The 25,091-nt window shown below is 36.5% G+C and overlaps 1 protein-coding gene across 1 annotated transcript in view; it reads left to right on the forward strand.

Moving 5' to 3' along the window:
- C12H11orf65 (chromosome 12 C11orf65 homolog) overlaps positions 1 to 25,091 on the forward strand; it is a 55,593-nt gene that overhangs the window by 24,171 nt on the left and 6,331 nt on the right. Inside the window, exons 3-6 of the mRNA XM_026006720.2 lie at positions 5,604 to 5,657; positions 5,926 to 6,126; positions 7,471 to 7,601; positions 22,076 to 22,246. Coding sequence (XP_025862505.1) covers positions 5,604 to 5,657; positions 5,926 to 6,126; positions 7,471 to 7,601; positions 22,076 to 22,246 — 557 coding nt within the window. The remainder of the gene's footprint in view (positions 1 to 5,603; positions 5,658 to 5,925; positions 6,127 to 7,470; positions 7,602 to 22,075; positions 22,247 to 25,091) is intronic.

Raw genomic sequence — 25,091 nt, forward strand, 5'->3', positions numbered from 1 at the left:
ATAAATACCCCTTAATCATGGTGAATAATCTTAATGTATTGTTGGATCCTATAAGATAGTATCTTGTTGAGAATTTTTGCATCCATGTTCATCAGGGATATTGGTCTATAATTCTCCTTTTTGGTGGGGTCTTAGTCTGGTTTTGGAATGAAGGTGATTCTGGCCTCATAAAATGAGTTTGGAAGTATTCCATTTCTTTCTATCTTCCGGACAGCTATAGTAGATTAGGTATTGTTTCTTCTTTAAACATTTGATAGAATTCCCCTGGGAAGCCATCTGGCCCTGGATATATATTTGTGTCTTGGGAGGTTTTTGATGACTGCTTCAATTTCCTCCCTGGTTATTGGCCTGTTCAGGTTTTCTATTTCTTCCTGTTCCAGTTTTGGTAATTTGGGGTTTTCCAGAAATGCATCCATTTCTTCTAGATTGCCTAATTTATTGGCGTATAGCTGCTCATAATATGTTTTTAAAATTGTTTGTATCCTTGGTATTGGTTGTCATCTGTCGTTTTTCATTCATGATTTTATTAATTTGAGTCTTTTCTCTTTTGTTTTTAATAAGGCCAGCTAATGGTTTATCTATCTTATTAATTCTTTCAAAGAACCAACTCCTGGTTTTGTTGATATGTTCTACAGTTCTGCCGGTCTCTATTTCATTGAGGTCTGCTTGAATCTTTATTAACTCTCTTCTTTTGCTTGGTGTAGGTTTTATTTGCTGTTCTTTCTCCAGTTCCTTTAGGTGCAAGGTTAGCTTGTGTATTTGAGTTTTTTCCAATCTTTTGAGGGATGCTTGTATTGAGATGTATTTCCCTCTTAGGACTGCTTTTGCTGTATCCCAAAGATTTTGAACTGTTGTATCTTCATTCTCATTAGTTTCCATGAATCTTTATAATTCTTCTCTAATTTCCTGGTTGACCTTTTCATCTTTTAGCAGGATGCTCTTTAACCTCCATGTGTTTGAGTTTCTTCCAAATTTCTTCTTGTGATTGAGTTCAAGTTTCAAAGCATTATGGTCTGAAAATATGTAGGGGATGATCCCAGTCTTTTGGTATTGGTTGAGACCTGATTTGTGACCCAGTACATGGTCTATTCTGGAGAATGTTCCATGTGCACTTTAGAAGAATGTATATTCAGGTGCATTTGGATATATGGTTCTGTAAATATCTGTGAAATCCATCTGGTCCAGTGTATCATTTAAAGCTCTTGTTTCTTTGGAGATGTTGTGCTTGGAACATCTGTCATTTGTAGGAAACGCTGTGTTGAAGTCTCCCAGTATTAGTGTATTACTATATAAGTATGTCTTTACTTTGGTTATTAATTGATTGATATACTTGGCAGCTCCCACATTAGGGGCATATATATTCATGATTGTTAGGTCCTCTTGTTGGATAGACCCTTTAAGTATGATATAGTGTCCCTATTCATCTCTTACTACAGTCTTTGGGATAAAGTTTAATTTATCTGATATTAGGATTGCTACCCCTACTTTCTTTTGAGGACAATTTGAATGGTAAATGATACTCCAACCTTTTATTTTCAGGCTAGAGGTGTCCTTAGGTCTAAAATGAATCTCCTGTAGACAGCAAATAGATGGGTCTTGCTTTTTTATCCAGTCTTTTGATGGGATCATTAAGCCCATTCACATTCAGATTAACTATTGAAAGATATGAATTTAGTGTCATCAGAATACCTATTCAGTCCCTGTTTTTGTGGATTATTTCTTTGGGCTTCCTGTTTCTTTTACAGAGTCCCTCTTAATATTTCTTGCAGAGCTGGTTGGTGGTCACATATTCTTTCAGTTTCTGCCTATCTTGGAAGCTCTTTATCTGTCCTTCTATTCTGAGTGACAGCCTTGCTGGATAGAGTATTTTTGGCTGCAGGTTCTTCTCATTTAGGACCCTGAATATATCCTGCCAGCCCTTTCTGGCCTGCCAGGTCTCTGTGGAGAGGTCTGCTGTTAATCTAATAGTTCTCCCCATATAAGTTAGGGATCTCTTGTCTCTTGCTGCTTTAAGGATTTTCTGTTTATCTTTGGAATTTGCAAGTGTCACTATTAAATGTTGAGGTGTTGAAGGGTTTTTATTGATTTTTAGTGGGGGAAACCTTTCCATCTCATGGATCTGAATGCCCTTTTTCCTCCCAAAATTAGGGAAGTTCTCAGCTATGATTTGTTCAAATATGCTTTCAGGTCCTCTGTCCCTCTCGGCGCCCTCTGGAGCCCCAATTAAATGTAGATTTTTCCTTCTGAGGCTGTTATTTATTTCCCTTAACCTTTCCTTACAATCTCTTAATTGTTTTTCTCATTTTTCCTCAGCTTCCTTCCTTGCCATCAACTTGTCTTCTATGTCACTCACTCTTTCTTCCACCTCATTAGCCCTTGTCATTAAGACCTCCAGTTTGGATTGCATCTCATTTAATTGATTTTTAATTTTGGCCTGACTAGATCTAAATTCTGCAGTCATGAAGTCTCTTGAATCCTTTATGCTTTTTTCCAGAGCCACCAGTAGCTTTATAATTGTGCTTCTGAATTTTTTTCTGACATCGAATTGTAATCCAAATTCAACTCTGTGGCAGAGAGTACTGTTTCTGAGTCTTTCTTTTGTGGTGAGTTCTTCTTTCTAGTCATTTTGCTCAGTGCAGAGTGGCTAAAAACGAGTTGTACTGGAAAAAGGAAATAAAAAAAGGAGTATCATCCTCTGGTTCTATATACTGTAAATCACTCATTTCCCCTGGAGCTTTCCAGTGCTACTTGGTCAAGAATTTGCTCTTCCCCCTGTGCTTCCAGCTGGTCTTCTGGGGGAGGGGCCTGCTGTGCTGTTTTTCAGGGTTTTTCTTTTTTAAAGATTTTATTTATTTATTCATAGAGAGTGAGTGAGAGAGGCAGAGACACAGGCAGAGAGAGAAGTAGGCTCCATGCAGGGAGCCCGACATGGGACTCGATCTGGGTCTCCAGGATCACACCCTGGGCTGCAGGCATCGCTAAACTGCTTTGCCACCAGGGCTGCCCTAATTCTCAGGTTTTTGCACCTGGAGGAACTGCCCCGCCCCCTGCCAGGTGCACAGCTCAGTGGGAGCTGCTTATCCTGTGAGGCCCCTGTGCCCTCGCGACCCCGCCCCTCCCAGGCACCCGGTGACACCAGGAGGAACAGCACCACTGGTGGGGCCAGCTCTCCAGCCCTGGAGTCAGCTCCCGCAGTAACTACAGAATCTCCCAGCCCGCACTGGCCTAGATGCTCCCAGGGGCGAGGGGCACTGATCTGCACAGCTTGGGGGCATCTGGTGGCAGGAGCGTCCTCACTGTCCTGTGCCCTCCCTGCCTCCGCCTGTCCCGGGGAAGGGCAGGATCTTGGGCTGTGTCCCCTGGTGCCCTGAGATCTAGAATTGGCCACTTTATCATCATGTAACCCTCTTCTTTATCCCTGATAATTTTCCTTGCTCTGAGTTAAGCTTTTTTCTGAAATTAATATAGCTGCTCAGTTTTCATTTAATTAGTTAATGTATTGTATCTTTCCCCATTACTTTGCTTTTAACGTTTCTGTGTCTTTATGTTTAAAATGTTTTTTTATAGACAACATACAGTTGGGTCTTATTTTTTTTAATCTATGTTGGTAGTCTCTGCCTTTGACTTTGCATATTTAGACCATTGATATTTAATATAGTAATATCTAACATATTTGTTAATGTTTTCTATTTCTTGCCTTTGTTCTTTGTTTCTTTTTTGTATTGCACTATTTTTCTGTCTTCTCCTGTTTTAATTGAGCATTTTATATAATTATATTTTCTTTCCTTTAAGAATATCACTTGTACCTCTTTTTTACTATTTTTGGTTTTCCTAGTTTGCAGTGAATATTTACAACTAATCTAAGTCCACTTTAAATAACACTATTAAGTCATGCTGAAAGGAACTGCCAGTACCCAACCAACCCTAATCCCCATTTGAGTTTGCAGATGGTAGAGGATAAAGAAGTAAACTCAAATCTTTCCAAAGGAACATCTGAATTTCCTACAGGCTTTCAGAGTTGAGGAGATAAAGACTTGCCAGGACCAAAGCTGAGAAATAGGGAAAAACTAGAAATGGAACAGATAAGGATTACTAAAACTGCAATCCAAGCTCAATTCCACTCCATTTCTGATTGGATTTACATGATCATCCCTTCACCCTCACTGAATAAAAGAGGAAAGAAAAAAATCCATGAAGCTGTACACTTGAAATTTGCCTACTTTAGTGGAAATAAAAGTTTATATATAATGAATTTTGTTTAAAATGTATATACAGTTGACCTCTGAACAACATTGGGATGGGGCACTGACCCCTCATGCAGTCAAAAATCCATGTGTAACTTGTAAGTCTCCAAAAAGTCAACTACAAATAGGCTACTGTCAACAAGAAGCCTTACTAATAACATAAATAGCTAATTAATACATATTTTGTATGTTATATGTATTACTCTATTCTTACAATAAAGTAAACTAGAAAAAATAACATGTTAAGAAAATCATAAAGAGGAGAAAATACTTTTACAATACTGTATTACAAAAAATCCACATATAAGTTGACCCGTGGTCTTCAAACCCATGTTGTTCAAGTGTTATCTGTATAAATCTTATGAATTTTTAAAATATGTTTGAGACCCTGTTATAAAACATGTTTTTTCATGTTTGAACTGTGACCTTATACACGTATGCATTTGTAAATAGACTGTTTAGTCACGAAAAACTTATGCAAAACTTTGTGTGATCTTTCAGGCTTTACAGACTGAATGATTTAAGATAACATGTATTTTTTCATTTAACTTAATATTATTGGGAGATAAGATTGAACTGTGTTCTGATTGATGACCCAAAATTGTTTTTACTACTTTCCATTTGGTGCAGGGCACAATAATTTAGAAGACCAATATGCAGTTATTATAAAATTTAAACATGGGATTTTGATTTAATAAAAGCTAGTTAGGTAAGGTCATCTGGTGTTAAACTCAGATTAGCCAATCATAATTTTTTTCTCTGAATTTACTTGTAAGATAATATTTAATAAAATCATATATTTGAGGACTTCTGTAAAATTTCTGTTTTATGAATAAATTAATTAATTAAAAATAAATAAATAAATAAATAAATAAATAAATAAATAAATAAATCTGTTGGCTTTTATACTTACATGTTGCATAGAAAGTAAACATAGTTTGTTATCATTTTTCCAGTTATCATGAAAGCTGTTTTACTTATTGATTTCCCATAAGAAATTAAATCTTAAAATATTTGGGGCAGCCCCAGTGGCCCAGCAGTTTAGTGCCACCTTTGGCCTGGGGTGTGATCCTGGAGACCCAGGATCAAGTCCCATGTCAGGCTCCCTGCATGGAGCCTGCTTCTCCCTCTGCCTGTGTCTCTGCCTCTATCTCTGTGTGTCTCTAATGAATAAATAAATAAAATCTTTTTTAAAAACAATCTTAAAATTTTTTTTAATTTAAAAATAATTCTTTGAGGTCTATTTACTTGACCTTTTTCATAAATAATCAATATTCAGTGACTATTTTAACATGATAGAATGAGAAATAGTGAACTGATATATACAGAATGTTGAAAAGTAATATATGTTTTTTATAGGCAGAGCTTCTAGATGCTGCTGCTGGTATTCGTGTACGATTCAGATTAGGTGGTGTAAGTATGGATGAATTCTTATTTGGTAGTTTTAAAGCACATTTCTGTGAAGTTTAAGAAATGTAAATTTTTCGGGGGGTGGGGGTGAATGGGTGACGAGCACTGAGGGGGGCACTTGACGGGATGAGCACTGGGTGTTATTCTGTATGTTGGTAAATTGAACACCAATAAAAAATAAATTTATTTTAAAAAAAAGAAATGTAAATTTTTAAAACAAACCAGTTTTATAATTAGATTACAATGGTCCTTTGAACTTTTCCATATACAGGTTCAATTTCCACCTGATATATACTATAAAATTTTCACTCATAGACATATTGAAGATCTGTGTGCTAATAGCCCTAGAGATTATACAAAACTTTCAGCAAAATATACATCTCATATTAAAAGCGATGATCTTCAGGAAGAGGATCATAGTGGCTGGTATCATCGTGTAGAGAACAATGGCTGGAGGCCTGTCTCTGATACAGTAAGAAAAAAGAAATATTAATAATTTTTAATCATTTATAGTTAGAAACTCATTTGTCTTCTTGAAAATTAATTTTAAATTAATAAATCTTGGTAATTTAACTGATAAAAACTGATTGTGTTAACTACTCAGGGGTTACTAATAATAATTCCAGATCAGCAATATATCTTTTTTTCTTTACATTTACTTCTAAATGCTGTTGATGCTATATTAATCCTTGGACTAGAGGTGGGAATTCTTGAGAAAAATATGACATTTTCTCTTATAGAGCTTGGAACATCAGAGACTGCTGGGAAATCATTTGGATTGTTATGGTATTTGGAGCTTTAACATATCCTCATATTAATTGAATGGAATGATTTTAAATATACATAATTCTTAAAACATATATGTGATTTTCCATAGACACCATGTTTGGTGTCTTTTTTGTGGAGATAATCTCTACCTAAGGATATTTGTAAACTTACATTTTATAGGTTAATATGATCAGGTTCAGTAGCTCTAGGTGTTTGCTTATATGGGCTTGTAGCCTCATTTAGATCCTGAATCTCTGGTATGCAGGTTATAGAATGTGGTATATTAAGTATACTAAGTATGAAAGTGAAAATGATCAAGGTGTGAATGCATGCATTCATTCAACAAACCTTATGCATACCAAACATATGTCAGGTATCATACCAGATGCTAGGGATACAATGTTATGTAAAATAGTCCCTCCCCTTAAGTATTTTTCCTTTTAATTTTGGAGAGAGTCAGGTAAAAAGAATATTTCATTACAGTGCAGTAAATATGTGCTCTAAGAGAGACAAATACATAGTGTGGGGGATAGCAAACTCTCTTCCTTGTTCTTCAGTGTGTATGTGGTGAAGGAGAGGGAATGAATTTGAAGTAGATAAATAGGCAGCCAGTTAGGATAGCATGTCACATAGGGAAACCACAAAATCTTGGGACATAATAATGATACTTTGTTCTTGGAGGGCTCCTATACTCCTTGGGAATTAGAATCTTCAAAAGTTAAGAACACTAAGAGTAGATAAGGTCTGTTCTTATGAAAAACAAAAACAATACTGGAACATGTTCATGTATCCATTCAGCTAATAGTTATTAATTAAAAAAAATTACTAATACTAGTGCTTTGTTTGTCTTTCTGTGACACGTGTCTCTGAAAGCTCAATGTACTACTCACCCATGCCATAATAAGAAATACCTTAGAGGGGTGTATTCATTTCTCTGTTTCTGCTTTGGCATATTCCTACTGAACTCACAGAAATTCTTGTCTATAGCTAGATAACCTCACAATCAGTATTTCAACACTTTGTATGTTCATTTTTCATTTCTCAATAGTTTTGGATGTCTACTGAAAATGTAGAGTTGGAAGACAAAAAAGAAACTGAATTCCATTTCTCTAAACTAAAGAGAAGGCAGGATATGGAAAAGAAAAGAAAAATTAGAAAAATAGAATGGATGAGAAAAATGTAAGTTGATGAAATGATTAGACATACTAATATATGCTATTTTAAGTTCTTTTTAAAAAGTGCTATCACTACTAAAATAATTAAATGTTAATTTTCGAAAGACAATGTAAGGTTACAGTTATCTTTTTAAAAATATATAGAAAGCAAACATTTAACAAATACCTGCTTTTGTGAGACACTGTTAATCTCTCAGCTGTAAATGGGGAAAGACATGTTGTCTTTGATCTCAAGGAAATTGCAGTCTTTTGGAATATCAGATATGAAAATAAGCATTTACTCATATATATCAGTTAACTTTTATTTGGCCCTCCAGATACACTTTGTACCCTTCTCAACCCTTCTCTCAGCACCCAATACTCTAACCTGCATGGATTACACTGAAAGTCATTCTGGACCTAACAAATGTTAAAAGCAAGCCAAAAAAATCAGATTGTTCACAAGTTTACTTCACTGCATGCCCAGGACAAATCCCCCAAATATTTAAATGAATACAAAAACTCCACTATCCCAAATTATATAAAATTCACAATGTCTACCATATAGCAGTCAATACCAGGCATGCAAAGAAACAGGAAAATAGATGCCATATGAGAAGAAAAATTAATCAGTAGCAACAGACACACAAAAAATCTTTTAAAAATGAAAGTGAAAGAAAAACTCTTCAGACAAATAAAAGCTGATTTCTCTCATCATAGTAGACCAGCACTGCAAGAAATTTTTCTGGCAGGAGAAAAATGATTCTAGGTAGAAATCTGGATCTATACAAGGAATGAAGAATTCCAAAAGTGGTAATAATGTAAATAAATATAAAGGACTTCTATTCTTACTCCTTAAATCTCTTTAGAGGATAACTACTGAACTATACACTTAAAAACACATATGATAGGGAACCCTGGGTAGCGAAGCGGTTTAGCGCCTGCCTTTGGCCCAGGGCGCGTTCCTGGAGACCCGGGATCGAATCCCACATTGGGCTCCCAGTGCATGGAGCCTGCTTCTCCCTCTGCCTGTGTCTCTGCCTCTCTGTGTGTGTGTGTGACTATCATAAATAAATTAAAAAATTAAAAATAAATAAATAAAAACAGATATAAATTTTATGTTACACAGTTTTTTCACAATTTTGAAAAGATAGATATTAAAACACTAAAGGTGTGAGTTGATATTGTCAATCCAATTCTATCTAAATTTTTTCTTTCCACAATTGCACTTCTTTTCACTTATATTGAAAATCTTCAAGTAAAATACAATTGCTTTTTTTACATTACAAATAAATTGCTCCAAAAATAACAAAATAATATCAATACATATGTTGCAATTACTGAATAAAGTTCAGTAATTGAATAAAATTTTTTAAGTAAATTTGCTGTTTAAAGCAAAAATGCTGACAATATATTTTGACATTTATAAACTTAGAACAGTACAAAAGTAAAATGTGTTATGACAATATAAAGGTTGGGAGAGGGATCCCTGGGTGGCGCAGCTGTTTGGCGCCTGCCTTTGGCCCAGGGCGCGATCCTGGAGACCCGGGATCGAATCCCACGTCGGGCTCCCGGTGCATGGAGCCTGCTTCTCCCTCTGCCTGTGTCTCTGCCTCTCTCTCTCTCTCTCTCTCTCTCTCTCTCTATCTCTCTGTGACTATCATAAATAAAATAAAAAAAAATTAAAAAAAAAATAAAGGTTGGGAGAGGTGAAATGGAAGTGTATTGCTAGAAGGTCCTTATTCTACTTATAAACTGGTATAATATTGCTTAAAGGTAGACTGTGATTGTTAAAAACCCTAACGAACTGTGAAATCAGTAATAACAAGAACAAAGGTGTAAATATAATAATTTAATTATGGAAATAAAATAGCCTCATTAAAAAAAAATCAATCCAAAAGAAGGGTGAAAAAAGAGGAAAGGAAACAAAGAAGAGAGGGGACAAATAGAAAGCAAATAGCATGATGAAAACTAAAATCAATCATATCAATAATAATATTAAATGTAAGTAGTCTAAGTACCCCAAATAAAAGCAGATGTTGACAGCCTGGATAAAAAAGCCACACATAAGAACGTAACAATCCTAAATATGTGTTTACCTAATAACAGAGCTTCAAAATACATGAAACAAAACTGTACTACTGTACTGAAAAAACAGATAGATAAAACCAAAATTATAATCAGAGATTTCAAAACCCTTTTACTAGTAATTGATAGAACTAGTGGACAGTAAGTTAGTAAAGATAGAGAAGTCTTGAGCTCAACTATCAATCAATGGGATATAATTAGCATTAATAGAACACTGGCCTCAACAATAGAAAACACATTCCTGTCAAGTATATGTGAAATATCCATTAAGATACATTATATTCTGGGTCATAGAACAAACATCCACAAATTTGAAAAAGTTAAAATCATACAAAGAAAGTTCTTTGATCACAATGGAATTAAAAAGTAATAATAGAGTAAAATTAATAAAAGAAAAATTTCTGGGAAACCTCCAAATATTTGGATCTTAAACAGAATACCTCTATATAATCTATGAGTTAAAAAAGTCATGAGGGAAATTTGAAAATACCTCTGATTTAATGAAAATGAAAATAAAACATAAAAATTTGAGGATGTAGCTAAAGTAGTACTTACAGAGAAATTTATAGTATTCAATACTTGTATTTAAAAAGAAAGATCTCAAGTCAGTAATCTAACCTTCCAACATAATAATCAGTAAAAGAAGAGCAAATTAAACCCAAAGCAAGTAGAAGGAAGGAAATGATAACAGTAGAAAATAGTAATATTGCAAATAGAAAACAATTGGAGAAAATGAGTAAAATAAAAAGTTCTTTCCTTTGAAAAGAACAATACAATTTATAAACCTCTAAATAAAAATTTAAGAAGAAAACACATGCAATCCAGAAAAGAAATAAAAAGAAGGATATTACTACCGACCCTACAGACAATATAGATATGAATCATTTAATGCCCACAAATTTGAAAAATTAGGTAGAAGAAAAATTCACTGTGAGGCATATACCAAAATTCAAAAATGAACAAAAATAACATAAATAGGTCTATTAAAGAAATTGAATTTTTAAATTCAATTATATTTAGTTGAACTATTAAATTATTAAATTAAAAATTCCACAAAGAATACTGCAGGCCTAGATGAATTTCTTAGTGAATTCTAGTAAGCATTTAAGAAAGACAATACAAATTCTACATAATATTTTCAGAAATAGAGGGGACTATGTCCCAACAATATCTATAAAGTATTACCCAATATAAAAACCACTTGAGGCTTATAAAAAACAATATTACGAGGAAATAACCAATATCTTAGGAACATATATATGGATAGTAAATAACATCATGAACAAATGGTGTTTATCCAAGGAGTACATGGATGGCTTAACATTTGGAAATCAGGCAATGCAATTTACCATCTAACAGACTTAGAAACAAAGTTGGATATAACCATCTCAATACATGCAGAAAAAATACTACAAAAATCCAACAACCATTTGTTTTGAAAACTCTTGTTCAACTAGGAATAGAAAAGAACCTCCTCCGCCTGATAAAAGACATCTACAAAAAACCTTCAGCTAAGATTATACTTAAAGGTGAAAGACTGAATGCTTTCCCTCTAAGGATAAGATATCTGTTCTCACCACTTCTTCACAACACTGGACTTGAGATCCTAGTCAGTACAATAAGGAAAGAAAGAAGGATGAGGGAGACACTGAAATTGGAAAGGAGGCTCTAAAAGATTCTTTATTCACAGTTGACAGGATTGACTAGGTACAGAATCCTAAACAACCTACAAAAAACTTACTGGAACTACTAAGTGAGTTTGTCAAGGTATGGAATCTTGCCATATTCCAGCAAGAAACAGTAGGAAATTGAATTTTTAAAAATACATTTACAGTAACATCAGAAAAATTAAATACCTCAGTGTAAATTGAAGAAAAAAGTCTGTATGACCTGTCCACTAAAAACTGCAAACACTGCTAAGAGAACTTAAAGAAGACTCAAATACCTGATGAGATATAGGTTGGTCATGGATCAGAAGTCTCCATATTGATAAGAAGTCCATTGTCTCCAAATTGATCTCTACATTCAATTCAGTTACAATCAAAAGTTACAACAGAATTTTTGAGGAAATTGACAAGTTGATTTGAAAATGTATATGGAAATGCATAGGAAGTAGATTAGCCAAAACAATTTTGGAAACAAAATTTGGAGAACTTTTACTACTTGATTCTAAGATTTTTATAAGGCTACTATACTGAAGACATTGTGTTATTAGCATAAAGATAGACATATAGATGAATGGAACAAAATAGAGAATTGAGAAATAGATACACATGAATACTGGTAAGGTTTAACACAGGTGCCTAGGCAATATAATTGGAAAATGATGTTCTTTTCAACAAAGCGGGTATTCAAATGCAGAAAATCGAACTTTGATCCTCATCTCACAACATATATATAAAGTTTTATATCTTGAAAGAGGTCACATATCTAAACATAAATGCTAAAACTATAAAATACCTACAAGTAAGCAAAGAAGACAATCTTAGAGACCTTGGTTCTGGCAAAAATTTCTTAAATAGGACACAGAAGGCATGACATATAAAGTTGTTAAATTGCAGCTCATTCAAGTTAAAAGCTTTTGTTCTTTGAAAGATACTATTTAAAAAAAGACAAGCTACATGGATGTTAAATAACTGGAATTTAAGTAAGTAAAATCTTGAGGAAAAGAAAGACAAGCCACGGACAGGAAGAAAACATTACATATATATATATATATATATGTAATATATATGTATATGTATATATATTATATATATATAATTATTAAAGTCTTGTATCTAGAATATTAAAAACCCTCAAACCTCAATAATAAGACAACCTTCAAAGCAAAATATTTGAACACTCTTATCATAAAATATACATGGATAGCAAATGAGCACAAGTGAAGTAATGACTATCATCATTAGTTATTAGGGAAATGCAAATTAAAACTTTAATAACTTAACACTGTATATGCACAGGAATGGTTAAGTCTGCCATACTAATTGTTGGCACAGCTATGGAGTGAATGCAAACTGCTACATCCACTTCGAGAACCAGTTTGACAGTTTTCTTACGAATTAACATACACCTACTATTCATCCCAGGCACTCTACTCCTAGGTATGTACCCAAGATAATAAAAACACGTCCACAGAAAGATTGTGTATGAGTGTTCTATTTGTAATAGCCAAAACCCAGAAAGAACCCAATGTCCATCAACCCAAATGTCACTGGATAAACAAATTGTTGTTATTTACACAAAGGAATACTACTCAGCAATATGAAGGAATGAACTTTTGAATCACATAGCAACATGGATAAATCTCAAAGTAACAATGCTGAGTGAATGAAACCAGTCAACAAAGAGTTCATACTGTATGATTTCATTTACATAAAATGCTAGAAAATGTGAATACATCTAGAAAGATATAAAGCAGATCACTAGCTGTCTGGAGATGAGGGTAAGGGGATGAAGGGAGAAAGGAATGACAAAGGGGCACCAGGAACTTTGGAGGGAGATGGTTATGTTCATTTTTTTTTTTATTGTAGTGATGATTTCACAGGTGTATACTTATGTCAAAACTCTTCAAGTCGTTCTGTTTAAATGTGTGTGTTTACTGTACATCAGTTATACCTCAGTAAAGTTGTAAAACCTTTTGTGACTCCCTCCCTCACCCGTTTTCTCCACCCCCCAACCCCTCTGCCTTGGACAGTCACCAATCTGTTTATCTGTGAACTTGTGTATTTTTATATTCCATGTATAAGTGAGATCATAAGGTATTTATCTTGCTCTGTCTGACTTATTTTATCAGATAATGCTCTCAAGCTCCATTCACGTCGTTGCAAATTGCAAGACTTCATTGTTTTATGGCTTCATTGTTTTATTCTTGTGTGTGTGTATCACATTTTCTTTATGCATTTATCCACTGATTTTTATACAAGAACACATGCAGACATTCAGAAGATCTCCATAAAGTAGTTCTTCATGTCTTATACTTATGGGGTGAGTTGGGGGCAACCCAGGAACCAGCTGTAAGGGTCGTAGGCTTACAGTACCTGCAATGCAGCCAAATGCTTAATGCTTTCGCAGGTCTTATGCACTAAGGGAAATGCATGAGTGGGGAAGAAGTGGATCCCAGAGACCTGGGATGGGGACATGTGGGCAGGCTGAGAATCTTAAACTTCAAACTCCTCTGTTGGTGGAGGAAATCCTTCTTCCCTGTTTTGAGGGAACCAGGCCTCCTCTGCATGAAAGCTTTTCAGTGACTACACCTGGCATAGATACTGGATGTGCTGATGCTGATTGTTCTTAGCATCCTCCCACAAACATCGCCCATTGCCTCCAGCCCATGGTGAGGGTTCTGTCTCTGAGCCCAGACAGAGAGCTACAGGTCTACTCCAGGAGGAGATTGCTTATAAATCCAAAGACTTACAGGAATTTACCAATCCCTATTAATAGGAGCCTCAGAAACATGCATGAGAGTGGAATTTTAGGTTGTAGATCATAGGCTCAATGGGTTAAATTTACTGACAACGACCACATTCATCTAGAATTGTGAATTTAATGTGTTGGCTTGAGTACCCAGAAGTGATGTTAAATATAAGTCTGTCTGGTTGGCTAATCAAAGCCTGAACTCTAACAAAGTACAAAATCCCTGAACTGCTCTAGTATACTATGGAAAAAGGATTTGTGAAATCTCAGGGGAATACATATGTTTGTTCCTTTTACATGCAATCTATTCAGCTGTCCACTAGCTGTCACTCTAGGAGGTCCTAGAAGATACAGTTTTCATCAAGGGATTAGTAAATGAGAGGAGTTCATCAAGAACTCTGTGGTGGCTTTTATTGAGTGGAGATGACAGTGGGGAAAGCTGTGGTGGAATTGGTTCCTTTAGTGCACCAGGAATAACGGATCTTTAAAGTGATAGAGGTCAAGTGGTGTCACAAATCACAACCAAGCTTCCAGAGTGCTTCCTTTAATGCAGCAAGTCAACACAGCCCCTGGCCCCGGAATGCTGCTATTGACTTAACAAATATTCTTTTCCATCTCAACCAGTAAGCAAAAAGAGAAGCAGTTTGCATTTACACGGAAAGAAGAGGATGTACGTTTCCATCTTACTCTCAGAGCTACGTCAGCAATCCTGCTCTTTTCCCTCGGGGCTTGCACATCTCAGTTCCCATAGACCATCATGACTCTCCATGACACTAACCAGATGCAGTGAGCAAAAAATAACTCCCTGGATGACTTACTAAGACAAATGCACACCAGAAGGAAAGAGATACATTTTGCAAAATGTTAAGGGTTTGCCACATAACTAAAGCTTACAGACATTTTGGGATATCCATTCTAAAGTTAGAGACAAGTATCAACACCTTGTAATGTCTGTCTTGAAAGCACACAGCACTTAGAGGGCCTCTCTAGATTTAGGAAGTAAAACATGCCACGTTGGGGTATGCTCCTCCAACCTATTTTCGAGGTAATCAATGAGGCTACCAGACTCCAGTGGGGCATGGTGTAAGAATGAACATGGTAGCAGGTCCACAGTTGATAAAGGTCCTCCCACTTGGCCTTTAGGACCAAGCAGACCCTACAGTATTGGATAGATAGTGAAATACTGTATGGAGCCTCTTGTAAAAAGAAGATCTCAGCACAGAGGGTTTAGGGGGTAAGGTAATGCCCTTTTCTGCCAACAACTATTTTACATTTGAAAATCAGTTCTTGTTCCGCTTCTAAGCCCTGGTAGAGACTGGATGTTTGGCAGTAGGATTCAAGTGCTCCATGATTATGAACTGACTTGGGTTTTATCTAATCCAATGAACCATAGAACTGAGTATACAGCATCATCTCAGTACAAAATAGATGACGTACATATGAGAATGGATCTGAGAAAGTCCAGAAGGCTTCAGTAAGCTGTATGAGAAGGTGGCTCAAATTATTTCAACACCTGCATATGCTGCATTGGCTCTGCTGCATCTCCAAGCCTTTGACCTCATAGGTAAGCTAACAGATGGAGAATACATTAGGTCTGATCCACCATGGACCTGCACAGGATTCTGGCAATATCCAAATATGGTCAGTCACTATATTACAATGCCTCGATAGGCCCAAAGAATGGTCAAAGGGTATCTTCCCAGTGAGTACAACCAGTTTTCTACTTTGTATAGAAAGGAGGTATAGCTTGAGATAAGGATCTTATTGACTGTGGGCAGTAACCAAAAGCTTTTCAGCTGATTGGGTACTTGGATGGAATTAAATGGGAAAATTGGGGGATCCTTGGGTGGCGCAGTGGTTTGGCGCCTGCCTTTGGCCCAGGGCACGATCCTGGAGACCCCGGATCGAATCCCACATCGGGCTCCTGGTGCATGGAGCCTGCTTCTCCCTCTGCCTATGTCTCTGCCTCTCTCTCCCTCTCTCTGTGACTATCATAAATAAATAAAAAAATAAAAAATAAAAAATAAATGGGAAAATTGGTGATTAGGTCTGGGGACAGGTATGCTCAGAATGGGCATAGAGTGTCTTTGTGTCTTTGTGAATGTCTTCCAAAGGGCTAAAGAGGCAGAAAACTAAGTATTCAGATGGAAAAGACAATCCATCCTGTGATGTCAGGTTTTTTTACCTGGCTACATCAAGTGGTCGCTCAATGGAGCCATGGGTACAGGGATGGAGGCTACATATAGACTCATAAATATGGTATTTTCCTCACTGAGATTGTTCAGGTTATACAGTCACAGCTAACTGTACAGCAAAGGTCATTGCTTTGCCTCTGACAGTGACATGTCCTGGCTATGTGGTGTCAGGGTGATTATATTGAACCCTTCCCATAAACAAGTGGCATCTCTTTGTGTTTGCAGAGATAAACAGATATTCTGGGTGTGTATTTTGTTTCTCCACTTGCATTACCTTTGTCAGCAATAGCATTTATTACAGAAGCCGTATTCATCATTTCATTCCATACAACATTGCCTCCATGTAAAGGAAGTGTTGTAATAGGCTCAGAACAACAAAATACACTCACCATATGTGCCATCACCTAGAAACAGCTGGCATTGACAAGAGTGGTTGTATGATTTCCTGAAGCTCAGGCACAGCAGTGGTGGAGAGATACCTGGTAATAAGAACATGAATAATAAGTTTTATTTCTTTTTTTACTTTCCTCTGTTTACTCTCAAAACAATCTTCATCCATAACTGAACTAATTACACAGACAGTACCACCTCAAATTCTACTGGTCTAACACTGATTTCTTATATTCCTCATCATAAAAATTGTTTCTTTTTCCATATTCCTCTTGGCCTCAGATTATGACACCATCTTTCTCCCTTCATCCAAGTCAGAAATGTAGGGGTTATCCTTGACTTCCTACCTTTCATAAGCTCCCATATGTCATCTGTTTTAAAGTTCTGCTAATTTTGTGTTCAAAGACTCTCCCACATCTGGCACGTCCCTCCCTTCCCAACTGCAGGTTCTCAATGCTCTCATCTCTACTTCACGGGCAGAGTACTTCTACTTAGTCTCTTTGTCTCTAATCTTTTTCCATTTCTGCATAAACACTGAGGCTGTCTCGAAAACAAATTAAATCACCTCCTTACCTGAAACACGTCAGTGGCTCCATCCCACATGATAGTTCCCCTCCCTAGGTTACTCTTTTCTGGGTCAATTCCATGGCCACAAGGTTTTCATCTTTTGATAGTTAGCTCAAACATCCCTTTCTTAAGCCTTCCCTGACTTAACTAAGCACAGGCACTTTTTTTGGATACCCTCATTGATGTTTTATATACTTGGCTGTCACACTTTTGCAAATCTCTGCATGTTTGTCCACCATCTCCCCTATACTTAGAGCTCATAAACAACAGAGACCCTGATCTGGTTATCAGCACAGGGCTGGAGATACAGTAGATGCTTAATGAATACATGTTATTTGTTGAATGAGCTGAGTCACTAAATGGCTGGATGTTGTAAGGCTGCAGGGGATGAATAAGAAATGTTATTTTGTGTGCTTTGTTTGCTGATGGCATCCTCTATCTGAATTTTGCTGACAATCAGCAGGGAACAAAATCAATAAAATTTTGATTTTTTTTTACCTCTCTTTTAATTAAACAAAATTTGATTTTTATATTCCCTTCCTATGCCCTACAGATATTAGCTCTTCTTGACTTCTTTTCCAGTTTAAACTTTGATTCTTGCTAGGTCTTTTACATTTTAACTTCTCTCCCTGTTGGTATATTCAGAAGAACATTTTTATAGTGCTTTTTTCTCTAAATTTTCTATCTTAGAATATGAGATTATTTAAAAATGGATATATTACAACATTATCTCTAAAGCCAAACTAGGGTTTTTGGGTTTTTTTAAGATTTTATTTATGAGAGACACACAGAGAGACAGACAGACAGAGGGAGAAGCAGGCTCCATGCAGGAAGCCCAATGTGGGACTCGATCCCGGGACTCCAGGATCATGCCCTGGGCTGAAGGCGGTGCTAAACCGCTAAGCCACCGGGGCTGCCCAAGATTTTGTTTTAAATATCACTCATTTTTTTTTTTTTTTATAAAACAAGTTATGATTATTATAATGTGATCTGCATTTCGGGTTTCTGTTCTATTTGTCTTTTTTTTTTCTTTTTTTTTTTTCTGTTCTATTTGAAACTCTGTTCTACTTGCTAACCAATTGTTGCTTGATTACTGTTATAGCCCACTTAACTATAAATAGTGACCGATATTTAAAGAGTTTAAAACAAATTATTGGAATAAGTTTTACAGTTCTCTTTTTTTTTTATTTATGATAGTCACAGAGAGAGAGAGAGAGAGAGAGAGAGAGAGAGAGAGAGAGAGAGGCAGAGACACAGGCAGAGGGAGAAGCAGGCTCCATGCACCCGGAGCCCTATGCGGGACTCGATTCCGGGTCTCCAGGATCGCGCCCTGGGCCAAAGGCAGGCGGCAAACCGCTGCGCCACCCAGGGATCCCTACAGTTCTCTTTAAAACAAGTCCTCTTTCCTTATATCCTTGATGAGAACAAAAATAAGCTGTTGTAAATCACTGTTGTCAAGGAAAAATAAATATCCAGGTTTCCATATCTAATCACAAGTATATATTTTGGGAGGCAAAATCTAGAACTCATAAAAAATGTGCTCGGGATCCCTGGGTGGCGCAGCGGTTTGGCGCCTGCCTTAGCCCAGGGCACGATCCTGGAGACCTGGGATCGAATCCCACATCGGGCTCCCGGTGCATGGAGCCTGCTTCTTCCTCTGCCTGTGTCTCTGCCTCTCTCTCTCTCTCTGTGACTATCATAAATAATTAAAAAAAAATTTTAAAAAATGTTAAAAAAATGTGCTCAATCTTAGTTTCTGATTTTTAAGTCCATTTTTGTTGTGGCATGAGCATTAGTTAATAAACCTGGGCCATTGGGTATCATCACTCACTCATTCATTCAGTGCATTTTTTTTTTTTTTTTTGAGTGCCTATTATGTTCAGGGAATATGGAGCGGAAAGCTGCAATTTCTCAAAGGAATCCCCACCTCTGTACACAATGCATTGCAAGTGGTGGACACTTGATAAATATTTATTATATAAGTAAGTCAATGAAAAACTATGGGAAAATTGTGAAATTATCCTTTCTTACAATTTGTGCTCTTACCAACCTACAGAAAGGAAGAAGATATTTGCAAATGACCTATCAGATAAAGGACTAGTATCCAGGATCTATAAAGAACTTCTTAAACTCAACAGCAAAGAAACAAACAATCCAATCATGAAATGGGCAAAAGACATGAACAGAAATTTCCCCAAAGAAGACATAGACGTAGCCAACAAGCACATGAGAAAATGCTCTGCATCACTTACCATCAGGGAAATACAAATCAAAACCACAATGAGATACCACCTCACACCAGTGAGACTGGTGAAAATTAACAAGACAGGAAACAACAAATGTTGGAGAGGATGTGCAGGAAGGGGAACCCTCTTGTGTGGTTGGTGGGAATGTGAACTGTACAGTCACTCTGGAAAACTGTGTGGAGGTTCCTCAAAGAATTATAAATAGATCTGCCCTACCACCCAGCAATTGCACTGCTGGGGATTTACCCCAAAGATACAGATGCAGTGAACCGGCAGGACACCTGCACCCCAGTGGTTCAGCAGCAATGTCCACAATAGCCAAACTGTGGAAGGAGCCTCAGTGCCCATCAAAAGATGAATGGAGAAAGAAGATGTGGTCTATGTATACAATGGAATATAACTCAGCCATCAGAAACAACAAATACCCACCATTTGCTTCAATGTGGATGGAACTGGAGGGTATTATGCTGAGTGAAGTAAGTCAATCGGAAAAGGACAAACATTATATGGTCTCATTCATTTGGGGAATATAAAAATTAGTGAAAGGGATTAAAGGGAAAAGAGAAAATGAGTGGGAAATCTCAGAGAGGGAGACAGAACATGAGAGACTCCTAACTCTGGGAAACGAACAAGGGGCGGCGGAAAGGAGGTGGGTGGGGGATGGGGTGACTAGGTGATGGGTACTGAGGGGGGCACTTGATGGGATGAGCACTGGGTGTTAGGTATATGTTGGCAAATTGAACTCCAAGAAAAAAATATACAAAAAAACCCACAACAATTTGTGCTCTTACTAACCAATATAAATCAAAAGGCATTTTCCTGCCTCTGTGAAAATAGCTCTCATGGGTCATTATCTATTTAAAGTTTGAAAAAGCAGAAACTTCATGAAGGCAGAGACATATCTTGTCACTGCCCTACCCCTTACTGTCCAGGAATTTGCAAGCCTTCTTTTACTGAATGCTACCTATGTGCCATCGTTCTGAATGCTTTATAAGGACTTATTCTTCTAAACCTCTCAAGAATGCTGAGGAGTATTATGAGTACCATTTTAAGATAATCTGAAGCCCCAAAACACTAGGTTATTTGGCAAAAGTCATAGAGCTAGTAAATCACAGAAACAAGACTCAAGGCCAGGTAGCTGGAAATCAGTCCTACCTAGCTCCATGCTACCCCTGAGCCGCTTCCTACTCACTGTTGAATTAATAAGTGAAAACGGCTTCAGAGTAGGTTAACTTTTAAAATGGAATACCAGGGGCACCTGTGTGGCTCAGGCAGTGAAGCGTCTGCCTTCAGCCTAGGACATGATCTCAGGTCCTGGGATTGAGCCCTGCATTGGGCTCCTGGCCAGCAGAGAGCCTCTGCTCTCCATCTGCTGCTCCCAATGTGCTCATGCTCTCTCTCTGTCAAATAAACAAATCTTTTTTTTTTTAATTTTTTTAAAATTTATTTATGATAGTCACAGAGAGATAGAGAGAGGCAGAGACACAGGCAGAGGGAGAAGCAGGCTCCATGCACCGGGAGCCCGATGTGGGATTCGATCCCGGGTCTCCAGGATCGCGCCCTGGGCCAAGGCAGGCGCCAAACCGCTGCGCCACCCAGGGATCTTTTAAAAAACAAATTTATCTTTTAAATCTTTTAAAAAACAAATCTTTTAAACAACAAATCTTTTAAACAAATCTTTTAAAAAACAAAAATTAAAAAAAAAAAAGGAATACCACTGTAGTGTAGGTCTTAAAATGAAAAACCAAAGAAAAATCCTATTTTCTAATGTTCTTGTAAGGACAGCTAACTTGTCTTTAGTCACTTAGCTCACGTTTGGTGGATGCATTCATATATGTGCTCACACTAACATGAGACAGAACAGTGCTGCCAAAGAAGTCTGGACTGGGAGTCAGATTTGAATATGGGCTCTGACATCTGTTTACTACATACATGATCTTGAACAATTTCTTAACTTCTCCAGCTCTCAATTTCCTCACCCATAAAATGGGAATAAAAATAGCTGTCACAAATGGCTGTGTCTTTTTAGAGAGAATTAAACAAGATAAGGTATGAAAAGTACCTGACACAAAAAAAGATGTTACCATATCTTCCTTTTGCCTTCCCTCCCCTTTCCTCTTCTTACCTACTATTAGCCACGTGACCTTGTTTTCTGGGACTTAATCTCTCTCCTGTAAGACAGGAGGGCTAGTCATCTGGTCTCCAAGATCCTTTAAGACTCTGTAATTCTGTGATTTGGTGATTTAATAAGTTGGTTTTTCATTGTATCATTACAGTGCAATGTACTTACAGGTGGTTTTGAAACGAGGCTTCACCAGTTAGCATGGTTAAGTTTCTTCCTTCCTTTTCCTTTTCCTTTCCTTCTTTCTTTTCTTTTTCTTTTCATTTCTTTTTTTCCCAAAAGATCCCATGACACAGAACTTGGTTTGGATGTATTTGAGTTAAATAGGGTAAAAACTTGGTGCAATATGTAAATAGTTTCACAGCTACTATATATATATATATATATATATATATATATATATATATATGAACTGCATTTCCTAGTAATCACCTGTTTCACAAGATTTATGTCTCCTTTCCTTTCCTCTGTTTAGGTACTATGCAGGAAGCCTACAGGCTAAGTCAACAAATCCTAAAACTCTAGATTTAATTCACACAGCAACCCAGGGGCTCATGAGATCAGTCGAAGGCAGTGGAATAGATGCTGTGATGGAATGGGAAGTGGATGAAGTGCTAAACTGGACAAATGCACTGAACTTTGATGAGTAAATGCATTCTGCTTTTACTGGGGAGCAAGGGAAGCCCTCCTGTACATTTCTAATGTTCCCACCTCCATGTCTTGGGCCCACAAACATAATCCTAAAAAAAAAAAAAACAAAAAAAAAAACAAATGAGTATTGTTTGTCTAGGAAAAAAGAAAAAATGAGGGAAGATTATTAAAAGATGATATAAAAGTAGAAAAAGAAAATAAGATTTAAGGATTTTTTTAATTGAAGTGTAATTAACATACAGTGATGTATGAGTTGTGGGTCTATAATACTGTGATTCAACAATTCTGTACATAGCTCAGTGCTCACCATGATAGGTATAGGCACTATCTGTCACCATACAACTTTACTACAATATTATTGATTGGGTTTCTGATACTGTACTTTTCACCTCTGTGACTTATTTATTTTATAATGGAAAATTTGTACCTCTTAATCCCCTTTATATATTTCAGCCATCCTGCCACCCACCCCCCCTTTGACAGCCATCAGTTATGTATATTTAGAATCTGTTTTTTGGTTTGTTCATTTGTTTTGTTTCTTAGATTCCACACACAGTGAAATCCTTTGACATATGTCTTTCTCTGTCTGACTTATTTCACCTAATGAGGTGACTATATTTCACCTCATTATACCCTCTAGTTCCATCAATATTTTCATATGTTAAGGGTTCATTCTTTTTAATGACTGAAAAATATTCCACTATTATATATATATATATATATATCACATCTTTTTTATCCATTCTTTAGCAAATAGACACATGGGCTGCTTCCATATCATGGCTACTGTAAATAATGCTGCAATAAACATACATATCTTTTCGAATTAGTATATTCGTTTCTTTCAGTAAATACCCAGTAGTGGAATTACTCGATCATATGGTATTTCTTTTTTTAAATTTTTTTGAGAAATCTTTATACTGTTTTCCATAGTGGCTGCATCAGTTTGCATTCCCACTGAAAATGCACGAGGGATTCCTTTTCTCCACATCCTCACCAACACTTGCTATTTCTTGTCTTTTTGATTTTGGTTATTCTGACAGATACGAGGTGATATCTTATTGTGGTTTTGGTTTGCATTTTCCTGATGAGTGGTGTTGAGCATCTTTTCATGTGTCTGTTGGCCATTTAGAAGCCTTTTATTTCTTGTCTGTAGGATTTCTAGTACTATGTTGAATAAAAGTGGTGAAAGTGAACATTCTTATCTTGTTCCTGATTTTAGAAGAAAAGCTCTCAGTTTTTCACCAGTTAGCTATGGGTTTATCATATATAGCCTTTATTATCTTGAGGTATGTTCTCTCTCAACCTACTTTGTTGAGAGTTTTTATCATGAATGATGTATTTTGTCAAATGCTTTTTAAAAAATTGAGAGGATTGTATGGCTTTTCTCCTTCTTCTTGTTAACATGATGTATCACATTGATTTGCAAAAATTGAGCCACCCTTGCATCCCTGGACTAAATCCCACTTGATTGTGGTGGATGATACTTTTAATGTATTATTGAATTCAGTTTGTAAATATTTTGTTGAGGATTTTTGCATCTATGTCATCAAGTAAATTGGCCTATAGTTGGGGGTTTTTTTCTGTAGTGTTTGACTGGTTTGGTATCAGGGTAATGCTGGCTTCATAGAATGAATTTGGAAGTTTTCCTTTCTCTTCTATTTTTTGGAACAGTTTGAGAAGAATAGGTATTAATTCTCTTTTAAATGTTTGGTAGAATTCACGTGTGAAGCCAGCTGATCCTAGACTTGTGTTTGTTGGGAGTTTTTGATTACTGATTCAATTTCATTCCTAATGATTGACCTGTTCATATTTTTCTATTTCTTCCTCATTCAGTTTTGGAAGATCATACATTTCTAGGAATTTGTTCATTTCTTCTGGGTTGTCCAATTTGTTGGCATATAATTTTACATAATATTCTCTTATAAACTTTTGTATTTTTTTAAAAAAGATTTTATCCATTGGGATCCCTGGGTGGCGCAGTGGTTTGGCACCTGCCTTTGGCCCAGGGCACGATCCTGGAGACCCGGGATCGAGTCCCACATCGGGCTCCCGGTGCATGGAGCCTGCTTCTCCCTCTGCCTGTGTCTCTGCCTCTCTCTCTCTCTCACACTGTGTGCCTATCATAAATAAATAAAATAAGATAAAATAAAAATTTAAAAAAAGATTTTATCCATTTATTCATGACAGAGAGAGAGAGGCAGAGACACAGGCAGAGGGAGAGGGAGAGAAGCAGGCTCCATGCAGGGAGAGTGACATGGGACTTGATCCTGGGTCTCCAGGATCATGCCCTGGGCTGAAGGCGGCACCAAACTGCTGAGCCACCCGGGGTACCCAAACTTTTGTATTTTTGTGGTGTTGCTTGTAGTTTCTCCAAAATAATTTCTGATTTTATTCTCTTTTCTTTCTTGATAAGTCTAGCTAAAGGTTTATTACTTTTATTGATCTTTTCAAAGAGCCTTCTCTTGGTTTCATTAATCCTTTCTATTTTTCTTTTAGTCCCTATATTAATTTATTTCCTCTCCAATCTTTATTATTTTTCTCCTTCTACTGACTTGAGGCTTAGATTTTCTTTTTTTTAGCTCCTTAGGTATAAAGTGGGGATATTTGTTTGAGATTTTTCTTGTTTCTTGAGTTAAGGTGTGTTTTTATTATGTTTCCGTCTTAGAACTGCTGCTGCTGTATTCCAGTGATTTTGGACTGTTGTGCTTTCATTTTCATTTGTCTCCATGTATTTTTTCTTTGATTTCTTTGTGGACTCATTGGTTGTTTGATAACATATTGTTTAGCTTCCAAGTGTTTGTGATTTTTTCCAGGGTGTTTTTTTTTTTTTAAATTAT

The sequence above is a fragment of the Vulpes vulpes genome, chromosome 12 (assembly GCF_048418805.1).
Source record: "Vulpes vulpes isolate BD-2025 chromosome 12, VulVul3, whole genome shotgun sequence".
In the NCBI taxonomy this organism is placed as follows: domain Eukaryota; kingdom Metazoa; phylum Chordata; class Mammalia; order Carnivora; family Canidae; genus Vulpes; species Vulpes vulpes.